At 37.5% G+C, this 14,111-nt stretch overlaps 1 protein-coding gene and 1 pseudogene across 2 annotated transcripts; both read left to right on the plus strand.

Annotated features, from left to right (window-relative positions):
• The first annotated feature begins 1,055 nt into the window (after positions 1–1,055).
• LOC308418108 (peroxisomal membrane protein PMP34-like) lies at positions 1,056–1,976 on the plus strand (annotated as a pseudogene). The gene has a single exon. The product of its transcript is annotated as a peroxisomal membrane protein PMP34-like (transcript).
• A 6,281-nt stretch (positions 1,977–8,257) lies between these two features.
• Positions 8,258–9,214, plus strand: LOC308418036 (olfactory receptor 52N2; the record flags this gene model as incomplete). Its single annotated transcript, XM_080913373.1, has 1 exon — positions 8,258–9,214. One exon carries the CDS (start codon positions 8,258–8,260, stop codon positions 9,212–9,214), a length of 957 nt encoding a protein of 318 aa, XP_080769499.1.
• Between the last annotated feature and the right edge of the window lie 4,897 nt (positions 9,215–14,111).

Here is a 14,111-nt window from a genome sequence, read left to right on the forward strand (position 1 = left end):
TTAAAATTTCCTAGGCAGAAGGGAACATTGTCTCTGTCTCTCATGCCTGCATTTTACCTGGTTTTGACCTAAAATTGGATAGTATTCCCACAGTTTCCCATGTCCCAAGTGCCTCACTAGATCCCCCATTCCTGCATGGTGACAGCACAGCTTATGCTTTGAAATAACCTCAGAGAAACTGTCTTTGTTAAACATGCATGCAGCTCACTTTGCCCTGTCTGCCAGGCAGGTGCTGGGTGGTAACAGCAAGAGGCATCCACAGCAGGGTACATTCTCTTGCCAGCAAGTCCTGGCTCTGTGCAGCATGGTTTGTTTGTCCAGGTTCCAGGCCACAAGAGGCTGCTAACAGTCCTGTTTCTGAAGAGTGTCTCCCCTCTGTCACAGGCCCTATCTCAGAACTGCCAATCTTCCCAGAGCAATACTGCTCTGGTGGGCAGTCTACTTCCAAGCCCCAAAGACAATTGGACCAAAGCTGCAGTAGTTGCTCTCTTCTCTTCCCTCCTCCACTAAACTGTCTTTAGATCTAGAGAGTGCTAGTGTGCAGTTTCCATCCAGAACTTTTTCAATGCCTGAGAATAAATTTTAAGAGCATGGATAACATGCCCCATATTGGGCGCCATCTATAAAGTGATTATTATATTAATATAACATCATAAAATAACTACAATGTTGGTTATTTATTTTTTATTGAACAACTTTATTTTTAAAAACAAAGATAAATGTACACATTTTAAGCATTTTTGCATAAAAGTATACGAATCCAATAATCACATAGAGAGACTAAGATTTAAAAAAAATAACCTTGAGCCAAATACTGAGCAATGATTACTCTAATCTACACCTTCAAGATAGTCAGACTTCTGCCCAGACAAAATATCCTCATATTACTTGAATTTTTGTCCTTTCTTAATTCAGCTCTTTTCTCCTTCACCTCTCCTTGTAGCTCATTCCTTCCCTTCCTGTCTCTTTCTCCACTCCCAATCAGAAGTCATACTTTATTCTCTCTAAAGTTCTGTATTGACACACTGAGGTGTCTGAGTGAAAAGTATAGCACCATGTCTTCTGTGTTGTCCTACAAAAGTCTCATACACGCCGAGGATGGAGCCTTGGGAAGTGTGACTGCCATGACAGTGTTCTTCCCCTTGGGTACTGCTAGACTTCGGCTTCAGGTCAACGAGAAAAGAAAGTCAAAAACAACACATGCAGTGCTCCTGGAGATAATTAAGGAAGAAGGCCTCCTGGCACCTTACTGAGGATGGTTTCCAGTTATTTCCAGTCTCTGCTGCTCCAATTTTGTCTATTTTTACACTTTTAATAGCCTCAAAGCAGTGTGGGTTAAAGGTCAACGTTCTTCTACAGAAAAAGATCTGGTGGTTGGATTTGTAGCAGGAGTGGTGAATGTGTTGCTGACTACTCCGCTCTGGGTGGTAAACACCAAAGTGAAGCTGCAGGGGGCTAAATTCCGGAATGAAGACATTATACCAACTAACTACAGAGGCATTATCGATGCATTCCACCAGATTATTCGAGATGAAGGGATCTTGGCTCTGTGGAATGGCACCTTTCTCTCCTTGCTGTTGGTCTTCAACTCTGCCATCCAATTCATGTTCTATGAAGGCTTAAAATGGCAGCTTTTAAAGAAGGGGATGAAGCTCTCTTCTCTGGATGTGTTCATCATTGGTGCAATAGCCAAAGTGATTGCCACCACAGTCACCTATCCCATGCAGACGGTACAGTCAATTCTGCGGTTTGGACGTCATAGACTAAATCCAGAAAACAGGACACTGGGGAGTCTTTGGAACGTTCTCTCTCTTCTTCACCGAGTCAAGCGCTTTGGAATAATGGGACTCTACAAAGGCCTCGAAGCCAAGCTGCTCCAGACAGTGCTCACAGCTGCCCTCATGTTCCTTGTGTACGGGAAACTGACAGCTGCTACCTTCACCGTGATGGGCCTGAAGAGCACACACAAGCGCTGAGAGCCGTCCACAGGACAGAGTGGAGGCAGAGGTGCTGCACAGAGAGAAGAGGCACAGTTCCCCTTCCTGCCCGGTCATCCACATCACAGACATACCTGTCAATGACTGTAAAGGCATCAAAGGCGAAGCAGGGAGTATAGCTGGCTAAGCCTGTCGTCAACTTAGTTTTGATGGTGTTTGGTTGGATGAGGTTAAACTGATACGAAAATATTGAAACCCTGAAAATGGAAGTTTGTGGGTATTCATTAATTTTCTCAAGGGAAATGAACTTTCCTTCAAGACTTTTCTCTGCTTTGCGACTTTTTTTCTCTCTCTAAATGCTCTCCCAGGTTCCGGATGACTCAGTGACATAAACCTCCGCAGATACTTTTCTACGTCTTGATCCTGGTAAAGAGTTCCTCACCAAGAATAACATCGTGATTGTGCCATTGGTAGGACTTTATTTTTGTCTCACTCTCTCCCTCCTGCTTATAGAGAGCTATTTGTGTTTTGTGGGGGAAAGGAAAATTATTAACCTAAATGATTTTCTTAAAATTTGTAGATGTCAATAATTCCTTGGTGTTTGACAGTTTTTTTAATACATATTTATTTCCAATTGTCTTTTATTACAAAAGCCTTGATGTTGTATGTCTATCCATACAAGCTCCAATCAGATAGCCTCAATAAATTGTCAAAACACACACACACACACACACACACACACACACACACACACACATTCTGTATTGACTCTGGCTTTTATAGGAAAGGCAAAGAATGAATGAGGAGAAATATTTACACAAACTTGAGACTGGAGCTTCTAAGAGTAAACATAACAAAACTATGTCCACTTTGAAAACAGATAGTGGTATAGAGAAATAAGCATTTGAAATAACACAGCATTTATAAGGGTAAACTCTGCACAGAGTTCAAAAACATTCCTACATACAAGATAGTTTTAAAATGTACAAGGAATTATTCTGGTCTGGCAAAGTAGAGACTGTAGTTTCTTTTCTAAGGTACATGACCTAACTAATCCTGAAAAGCTGGCTAGATTTCCAGTACCAATCATGGCTCCTCTTCTGTTAAGTGGGCCCCAAATCCATTTAGACTGTTGTTAGTTGCCACTGATATGTGAATGCCACCAATTGTCCTTTATGCATATTTGATATAATAGCAATGTCATGGTCCATAAGGGTTGCAGCTGGGCAGGGCTGGGGAAGACAGTTTAATTGCTTCCCTTCCTATGCACCTTACATAGTATTTTATGAAATCATGGAAGCCAGAGCATAGGAAAGAGCATTTTAGAATAGAAGCAGCATGAATCATTTGAGTCCTATGTTGTAAGTACACAGTGTCTGTATCAATAGAGGCCCATACATAATTCCTGACAGACAATTAAAGCAATATTAATATCATTAATATACATTTTGGTAGTAGTAATTGGAGTAACCAATATTGGACATGAGTTTTTTCTTATGCTTGGACCTTTTTTTTTGTTTATTGTTTCTGTTTTTTGTATTGCAATAGTTGGACAAAACAACAGGCTTCAAACTAAAACTAGTTAGACAAGATAAGAGATTTACATTATACTGATCAAAAAGACATTGCAATTTTAAACATATTCATGAGTTTACTCAATGGCATATAACTACTACTAAAGATAGTGATCTATCTTTGCAAAAAGAGTTGAGGATGCCTTAAATATACAACCCTCACCAATATAGATTATAACAAAGATATACCTACTATCTCTAAATTACATGCCATTGTATAAATATACTAGTAATTTATACTCAATCCATTATACTTTGGTTATATAAACATTCCCACAAATCCCTTTGCTGTCCAAAGTTTTTAATAAAAACTAAGAATGATAATATCATATCATAGAATTATATATGCAAAATTAATGAAATTTCTCTGGTAATTATGCAATTTTATACTTTATTAGTTGGTGTGTTAGACTTATAATTGTAGGCATTGGTACTGATGTATTTTCAATAAAAATAGGAGTTGAGTTTCTACATCATGTTGTTTGGAAATCTTGACCTGCACACACAATTAAGTCAGATAAAATACCTGCACATACAATTAAGTCAGATAAAATACCTGCACATACGATTTAGCCAGATAACCAATGCCGATGAGGAGGTGGGGATCACATAGTATAGAGGATCTAATGGCAGGTGTGAGAGGAAGAGCTGGGTGGTCCTTGCTTCTTGGTGTTTATAATGGAATGCAGCTTCTGACAGCTAGCCATGCTCCAGTATGTATTGGTACCACAATGGGAACGAAATATTTTTTTTTAAGAACCCATGAAATTTGGAGAAAATTAGTATGGAGGACACATAACTCTATGGGAGGAAATGAAAGTGGCTTGGTCAAAATACATTGTGCATTCATAAAATTCTCAAATTCTCAAATTCTCAAAATTTAAAAAAAGAATTTTTCAGGCATTCACCAGGACACACACCATTTTAGCTTGTTTTGAAATTGTTAGTATCATATATTTTTACAATGAAATTAAAAAAATATATCCAACCACTGAAACACGCAGGTGTATAAGATACAAATACAAACAAAACATTCTTTTGAGTGTTCATGTAGATGTAAACATATGTATTTGTTATTTTTTCAAAACTATTTGATTCTTTATAAATTTCACATCATGCATCCCAGTCCCATTCATTTCTCAGTCTTTCCATATTCACCCTCCACTCTTGTAATCTCTCCTCAAAATGAAATGAAGCATAGAAATTAAATAGAAATTAGGACCAAATAAGACAAAAAACTTGCTGTGTAAGTTTCAGTGTGCCAAAGTATGTCACACAGTGTATCCTTTTCTTCAAACAACTTTACTTGCAAATGATCACTCTAATGAGTGATTCAGATCACTTGAAGTCCCTGGCTTCTGTTACACTATCAATACTGGATCCTCACCAAGACTCCTCTTGGATATCTTGCTGTTGCTTTGAGTCATGGAGATCCTAAAGAGTTAGATCTGCAGGATTGGCCCCTTTGCATACTCCATCAGCTCATAGGTGGAGTAGGTGTTAAGGCGGGCCAGCTCAAAGCATCAGATCTGGACCTGGGTGGTAACTGAGTTGGTGAACCTACCAACTCTCCTGCTTCCACTCCATCAGATCCAGCTCTCTTATGCTTCCCAGGGTGAGGAATGGGGCCTGCTCTCTAAAATTCAGTAGTGAACAAAGAAAGGGACCAGATACCCTAAGCCCACATCATCACTGGATCCACTGTACAGTGACTGGCAAGGGGTAGAAGCAATTCAGCTTGACCCTCAGAAATCAACATGGCTTCAGCTGGCTGTTGAGATCATAGACATTCTTGAGGTAACAGAGGGAAAAGACAGAAAAAGACCCTGCTGACGTAGATCCAAAAGCTCAGATAGAGTCCTCAGCAACAACCGGGATGCAGGCATCACCATGGGCTCAGGTAGCAGTGCAGGTCTTTGATATCAGGCTGTTCCTCAACACCCTTATGTCTCTGGTTCTGTCTCTTCATAGTACACCAGCTGCTTGGCTTGACATCTTTTTCTATCTCATTTTACCATCATGTACTTGTTCATCATAGTGGCACCCACAAGTTACTGTGACAGGAAAAAAAACCTGTTGCATTCATTAATTTAATCAATAAACAAAATAAATAACAAAAGCAAAGTTTCTATATTACTCTTACATGTTATATCTGATTATGTCTTCATTGTGGCTCTCTTTTTCAAAACTGCAAAATATAAGTGAATATACATATATGGATAAATCAAAATGTACACATATACACATGTGTAGAGGATTTTAAGATGTCATGAAATTGAAATAAAAGACAAATATTTCTATCAGAACTCTTTCAGAATCAACATATGTGTGTGTATGTGTGTAACTTTTGGTAGGATTTTCTTTCAGTTTCGTCTGTGCTTGAAGATAAATGAATGGTGAAATTATCTCAAAAGTCCCAAAGGATGTTGTGTTTCTAATCACAGTCTTTTGAGACAATTAACTACAAAAACACATTTAAGTGTACACTCTCTGGGCTGGGGAACACTCAAAATGATACAGCCATGCTGTGTGAGTATAGGAACCCTTCATGCTCAGGCTCTTGGGTGTGGGCACTGGTCTGGTCTCTCTTAGCACTGAGGTAAGATTGAGTGACTTCCAATGACCCTCATTTTCAGAAGATGAGGAAAAAGTTTAAGTCTAAGAATTTCAACAAATGCAGATAACACAAGTTCCACTGTAACAAATTTCTACTCATCTGGGTGGAAAGGGAAGAAAGGTTTGTACAATTGTAAAGCAGCAGCGTAAAAGACTTCAAAATTCACTGGAGACAATGAAGGTCAGTCTGTCATGGGTGACAAGAGAGAAATCTATTTGCTTTACCTTGACAAATGGACAGCTATCCTCAGATTTGCTGGGGGTCCTTTGTGGAGCTCCATAAAGAGTAATACAAAGCAAGACTTGAATACTAAAATATATTGACAGAACTTGCTGAAGAAGGCTCCTCTGGGGGAAAAAAAGGTTCTCATGTGCAAAATTCCCACACAACTAGGGGCTACACAGTGTCTTTCCAAAGAGTTCCAAATGAGACTGCAGGTATCTCACAGACCTTTGTGTGAAGAGCTTCCTCAGTGAGAGAATAACTCTTCCTCACTCCTCACACTGGTGTCCTCTCTGCCCTAAGTGACAATTCAGGGTAAGGTTTCTTTGTCTTGCATTTAAAAATCATGATTTGTTAAACCTGTTACACTCAGCCTGTGAACCTTCCCATCAGCATTACTTTTTACTTGTGGTCACAGATTCAAACACTGAAGATATGGTAGAAAATTTAAGCTTTCATGTGATTTTTGATTTGCCACTTTAAATTTTGTCACCTTGCACATATGTTTTCTCATCTACACAAGGAAGACATAGCATGCATCTGTGTTATTTAGGCTTGGATAGAGGAATCAGCATTCTCTAAAATATTAGTAACCTAATATATGGCATTTTGCCTAACTGCAAAATTTATATATTTTCCAAAATTAGAATGCTGTCAGAAATGACTAAGGAAATAAACTTATCAAGACAATTAATAGTATATGCTTTATCACATACATTATAATTAATGTAATGACTAATATACATCAATGACTAAAATATAGGCACTGAGTATATTCTTATTTTGCTATATGAATATATCTACAGTTGAAGAGCTGGATATTCCTTTTCTTTAAGAGTCATTTGCTCCTTCAAATTCAAGTCAACCCTCCTACTTTATATGGCAAGAAAAGCTTTATTTAATACTTAGGGTCCCTACATGTCTATTGTAAATATGTTGTAAAAAAACAGCTCTTATATTGTTTCAGAATAGACTTCTGACAACTTAGATTTTTCTTCTTAGGAATATATTTGAGTGCCATAAATGTGTTAGATATAACAATAGAGCCCAGAAACCTGACATTGGAAATTTGAGACAAAATCCCCTTTACTGAGGAAGGCAAAGAAAGAGCTGCATTTGACTTGTCTGTCTATGATGCAATGAGTCTTGTGGGTAGATTTTTATCACTCACCATGCATTGAGAGACTGCAGATTTCTGTACTTGTTGATTAGTTTTAAGTTGAAGGCAGAATGCAGACTCAGCAGTTCAGATATCTCCAAATATCCTGGCCCTTTTGATGAGGCAGCTTCAGTATCCCCTAGCTATCTTAGAATCAAGACATTGAAGGTACATTCCAAACACAGAGACAAAATTATCTTCCAGAAATTACAGTGGCCACTAGCTTAGTTACCTTTTAGTAAGTTTCAGACAAATCTGATACAAATTCACAGGATTTTGTCCCAGATTTAAAGATATGTTTTTATATGCTTTTCTCTTTAAAACACATGAAAAATTGAACTCGTTGGAAGTCAGAGAAATTATATTTTCTGTTTGTAATAGGGCATAAAATAACAGGATGCTTATATTCATGGAATATTCAGTAATCATAGTCATAGCACATTGCGTAAAATAATTGTTTTCTATAATCTTGCTAACATTCTGAGTTTGGTGCACTCATGTCATTGTAGAGAGTAAAAGGTGAAACACAAATTACTTAGTCAACTGGTCAGCTTCACATACTACGTAAAGAGGAACATGGCAAATAGACTATGAAGTTATATATAACTCTGCAAACATTTCTAACGATTTCTTTAAAAGCTTTAATGGTAATTTATGTACTAAGCCCTATATTACATTTTGTTTACATCCTTTTCTAGGTCACTAATATCGGTATTGAGTACAAAATACTGTCATCCTGCCAGCCATTATGTCTGGAGCCAACAGCTCCAGCCTGACCCCAGAATTCTTTATCCTCAATGGTGTTCCTGGGCTGGAAGATGCACATGTCTGGATCTCTCTGCCATTCTGCTTCATGTACATGATTGCTGTGGTGGGCAACTGTGGGCTTATCTACCTCATTGGTCATGAGGAGGCTCTGCACAGGCCCATGTACTACTTCCTGGCCTTACTCTCCTTCACTGATGTCACCTGGTGTACAACCACAGTGCCCAATATGCTCTGCATATTCTGGTTCAACTTCAAGAAGATTGGATTTAGTTCCTGCCTTGTCCAGATGTTCTTTGTCCACATGTTGACTGGAATGGAGTCTGGTGTGCTCATGCTCATGGCCCTGGACCGCTATGTAGCCATCTGCTATCCTCTTCGATACACTACCATCCTCACCAACCCTGTGATTGCCAAGGCTGGTCTTGCTACATTCTTGAGGAGTGTAATGCTCATCTTCCCATTCACTCTTCTCACCAAGCGCTTGCCCTATTGCAGAGGCTCCCTTATCCCCCACACTTACTGTGATCACATGTCTGTGGCCAAGGTATCCTGTGGCAATGCCAAGGTCAATGCAATCTATGGCCTCATGGTTGCTCTGTTGATTGGTGTGTTTGACATTTGCTGTATTTCTGTGTCTTACACTATGATATTGCGAGCAGTGGTGAGTCTGTCCTCTGCTGATGCTCGCCACAAGGCCTTCAGCACCTGCACATCTCACATCTGTGCTATTGTGATCACTTATGTGCCTGCCTTTTTTACTTTTTTCACTCATCGCTTTGGAGGACACACAATTCCCCACCACATCCACATCATTGTGGCTAACCTCTACCTGCTCCTGCCCCCTACCATGAATCCAATTGTTTATGGAGTCAAGACCAAGCAGATCAGGGAAAGTGTAATCAAGTTTTTACTTGGAGACAAAATGAGCATTACATAAAACAAATGCATGTTATGGCCAGTTACACTGCCTTGATAGTGAGAATAGTGAAGAAAAATGTCACAAAAGATGATTGAAGTAGAATTCAGACATCTAAAGTGTAGATTTTCTGAAGTTTTTGCAAATGAGATCATGAACTATTCTTTATAAGGAAAGTTCTGCCAAAGTATAATGTGAGGAAATTGATCTTCAAGGTCTTCATTCCTCATAAATCATTTTGTGAGTATAAAATTCTATATAAATAAAAAAGAATGGATTTATTGATATCGGCAAAGTGTTAATTTTTGGTCCATGTTTAAAATATAAATTTGCCATAATTTGAGACAATCTTGTCATTTCTGTTAAAGACAAACTTTTTTTTTAAGAATTATTTATTTATTTTTACTTATGAGTACACTGTAGCTGTTTTCAGAAACACCAGTAGAGGGGGCATCGGATCGAATTACAGATGGTTGTGAGCCACCATGTTGTTGCTGGGAATTGAACTCAGGACCTCTGAAAGAGCAGTCAGAGCTCTTAACCACTGAGTCATCTCCCCAGCCCCAAAGACAAACTTTTAAGTGATGTTTCTGATGTAGAAAACATGGTTTCAGTTCAGTAATACATATATAAGACAACCTATATTTTGATAGTTTGTGGAGTATATCAATTCTAATATTTGTTAGCTTTATAGGTACCATCTATTTTGAATGTCCTTAGGGTTCTGTTCTTCTTTGAATATTCAGTTATTTAAGCTCCATGAAAACTGGAAACATAATTGTGTTGTTGATCAAGGATATTAATATCATCAGGTTTCTATGATCTTCAATATGATTTCATGCATTCAATTATTCTTGGGACACTAAATATGGTTGACTAGTGCTGCTAGCTATAAACTGAATTTAATTTGAGGGACACAGAGCTAAATGTCAAATAATACCCTATCACAGGGCTCTCAGAATAGATACCCTTGTGAGGGAAGCCTAAAATAAAACATATGCAACAATAAACAGATAGGAGAAGAAATAATTAAAGATAAATGGAATCTGGAAGAAGGACATTGTTTTCTTGACAAGTATTAGAATGTTTTATTCGTTTAGAATCATGTTAGTCTGAAGGTTGAAATGCTTGATTTCTTTTTTTTTTACAAAAATTAAATAATAACTTATTTTTAATATAAGGTATATTCTGAAATAATCAGTGTCTTCGTTGCATTTTTACATCTCTGTGAGCATACAGAGGCAGTAGTCTCACAATTAGAGAAGTTTTAGAGAATAAAACATATACATTTGGGGTCTAGATGCAGAAATATGCCTATATGAGGTATGTTTTAATATAAACTAGAGTCCCTGGGTCACATCTCAGATGGTATAGGTATGATAAGAAAAAGCATGCTTTCAAATTCTACAACTGTGAACTTTACAAATGGACAGGAAATGGACTTTTGCATTTTGTCTGCAATTAGACCTCATCTTATTCTATTCTAACATGCTTAGTTGAGATTCTGAGGCCTAGATATGGTACTATACACTTAGAGGAGAAGGAGAGAAAGGATGAGGAGATGGGCTTGGTAAGGGTGGGACCTAGAGGAAAAGCAGCATTTAAGATATAAATAAACAAAGTTTAATTATAATAAAAAAAAATAGAAGATTCCAATCTTCAGTTGAGTCAATCTCATTAGAGCAATGCATTCAAAATTAATGAAGAGTTATCATAATTCTTATTTAATTTAATATATTCATTTCTATCAAGAATATTTTAGTATTTTATTTGTGCACACTGGCATATATACTATTTATTTATGCTATTGTTTTTTGGGGAAATATCATATGAAAGTTATTAAATTTTTATTATCTATATTGCTTGTGTTGACTTTTAGAAAAATATTTAGTTATGTTAATGTTGTCTAATGCTAATTTTTCTATTTACTTCATTATTGTGGAAATATTTTCATAAAATAAATTCACAAAGTATTTTATTTTGTATGTTGTTTGGAGTGTTTGATATACGCACTAATGATATATTCCTTACTATTTAAGGAAATAAACTCAGACTTCTAATTCAAAATGTTTGATTTCTTAGGTTTAATTACTTTTTTCTTTTAGTCAAATTCTGTATATCCACAAATTTCAATCTCTATTTTTTTTCAAATTAGACACACTGGCTTACATATTTACTATCTAAAATGTCAAAATTATTTAAGTATATTTTTTCAAATCCACTCAGCATCAATCTCTGCATGCAAAAATGTTTAAAAGAAAACATCTGGAAGGGTATATGGCACTAATTGTCGAGTTCTTCTAAATAGAAAATATGTGTGTTTATGTGGGCATGCATGATTTTATGTATTCATTACATTATTTGTAAGTTCAGAATAAACATAAACTGTATAGAACACATTTATGTATAACATTTTACAATACATATGAACTTGTGTCTTATCTTCTCTGTCTCACTTTTTCAAAAACTTTACAAAATAGGAGTACATATATGTGTGTGTCTGTGTACTCATGTGCAAACATATGCATGTGTATATAATAGGTGATAAAAGTATAGTAAGATCAACTTTTGTTAAGACAAATAAAATAAAAAATAAGTTCAGGACTATTAGAGTTATTAGTCATAAGCTATACATAGAAGAACTCATGACCTTAATATTATTTTTCTTACTTTATTTTTTTCATATAATATATTTTAGTCATTTTTTACCTTCCAGAAACTCATTTTACATCCTCCAAAACATCTCCTTTCCAAAAAAACTAAAACAAAGATAAAAACAAACAAACCCCAAATTAAAAAAAAAAATACCCAAACTACAACAACAACAAAATAACCAAAACATGTCTGTTTTATGTTTGCTTTCAACCACTGGTCGTGGTGCTGCCTGCCCTAGAGGGTGGTAGACATTGCTATTAACATTCAATTAGATAAAATAGATTTCCCTTTCACAGTAAGTATCAGGTACCAAGCATCCTTCCTAGGGTAGGAGGAGTTAGTGTTCACTTCCTCTCTTTGGTGTTGTGATTTGATTTGATTTGAAGCTGTACAGATCTGTGTGTGCTGTCCCTAAAGGCCTTTTGTTGTTCAACTGGTGGTATGCATGTAGAAGAATGCAAATTGATCCATTCTTATCTCCTTGTACAACGGTCAAGTCCAAACAGATCAAGGACCTCCATATAAAACCAGATATGTTGAATCTAATAGAAGAAAACGTGGGAAAGAGCCTTGAATACTTGGGCATAAGGGAAAATTTCCTGAGCAGAACACCAATGACTTATGGTTTAAGAGCAACAATTGACAAATGGGGCCTCATAAAGTTGCAAAGATTCTGCAGGGTAAAGGACACTTTCAATAGAACAAAATGGCAACCAACAGATTGGGAAAAGATCTTTACCAACCTTACATCCAACAGAGGGCTAATATCCAATATATACAAAGAACTTATGAAGTTGAACTTCAGAGAATCAAAAACCCAATTAAAAACAGAGTACAAAGCTAAACAAAGAATTCTCAACTGAAGAATATAAGATGGATGGGAAGCACCTAAAGAAATGCTCAACATCCCTAATCATCAGGGAAATGCAAATCAAAACAACCCTGAGATTCCTTCCAGCTCACACCAGTCAGAACAGATAAGAACAAAAATTCAGGTGACAGCAATTGTTGGCGAGGATGTGGAGAAAGAGGAACACTCCTCCATTGCTGGTAGAACTGCAAACTGGTAAAAACACTTTGGAACTCAGTCTGGCAGTTTGTAAGAAAATTGGAAATAGTTCTACTCAAGGACCCAGCTATACCACTCCTGGGAATACACCAAAAAGATGCTCAGGATATAACAAGGACACATGCTCCACTATTTTCATAGCACCTATTTTTAAAATAGCCAGAAGATGAAAATAACCCAGATCACCCTCAACAGCAGAATAGATACAGAAAATGTGACACATATAATAATGGAATACTATGCATCTAATAAAAACAATGACTTCATTAAATTCGCAGGCAAATGGATGGAAATAGAAAATATCATGCTGACTGAGGTAACCCAGACACAAAAGAACACACATTTTATGTACTCACTAATATGTGACTATTAACCCAAAAGCTCACATAATACAAACCACAGAACATATGGAGAAGGAAGTCCAGGGTTTGGAAACTTTATTCCTGCATTGAGGAGGAACAGGATGATTGTGGGAGGTGGAGGAAAAGGGGGACTTTGAGGGAGAAAGAAGAGGGAGAAAATAAGGGTGTCAGCATCAGGATCTTGGGGAGATGTGAGAGAGTTACAAGGGGTCAGGAAATCAAACAAAAATATGGACCAGGGGGAATGAGGAACTGGGGATAATCACTGGAGGGTCCAAGACACCAGGGAAATGTGAGCCTCCCAGGCCCCAATGGGGATGACTTTAGCCAAAATGCACAAAAGTGGGAGATAGATCCTGTAGAGACCTCCTCCAGCATATAGGCACAGCCTCTGGTCAAGGGATGTGGACACCCACCCATTTCAAAATTTTAACCCAGAAATGTTCCTGTCCAAAAAAAGAACAGAGACAAAATAATACTGAAGAGAAACTGAAGGAAGGGCCAATCAGGGACGACCCCACCTGGGGATCCATCATGTCTGCAGACACCAAACTCAACACTTGCTGTGGTCAAGAGGTGCTTGCTGAAAGGAGCCTAGTCTGTCGGGTCCTGAAGAAGTCTGGCCAGCAACCGATCAGTGCAGATATTTTGCACATCAGAAAGGGAAGCTGGCAGAAAGACTGAAGGAGAGGTGGGGGATTGCAACCCCAATAGAAGAACAACATAGGCTGACATACCACCCAGTTCTCTGGAGGTATGCATGGCTCAAGATATACATATCAGAGGATGGCCTTGCCTGATAGCAACAGAAGGGTAGGACCTTGGTCCCAGG

The sequence above is a fragment of the Micromys minutus genome (genome assembly GCF_963924665.1).
Source record: "Micromys minutus genome assembly, chromosome: 2".
Taxonomy (NCBI): Eukaryota; Metazoa; Chordata; class Mammalia; order Rodentia; family Muridae; genus Micromys; species Micromys minutus.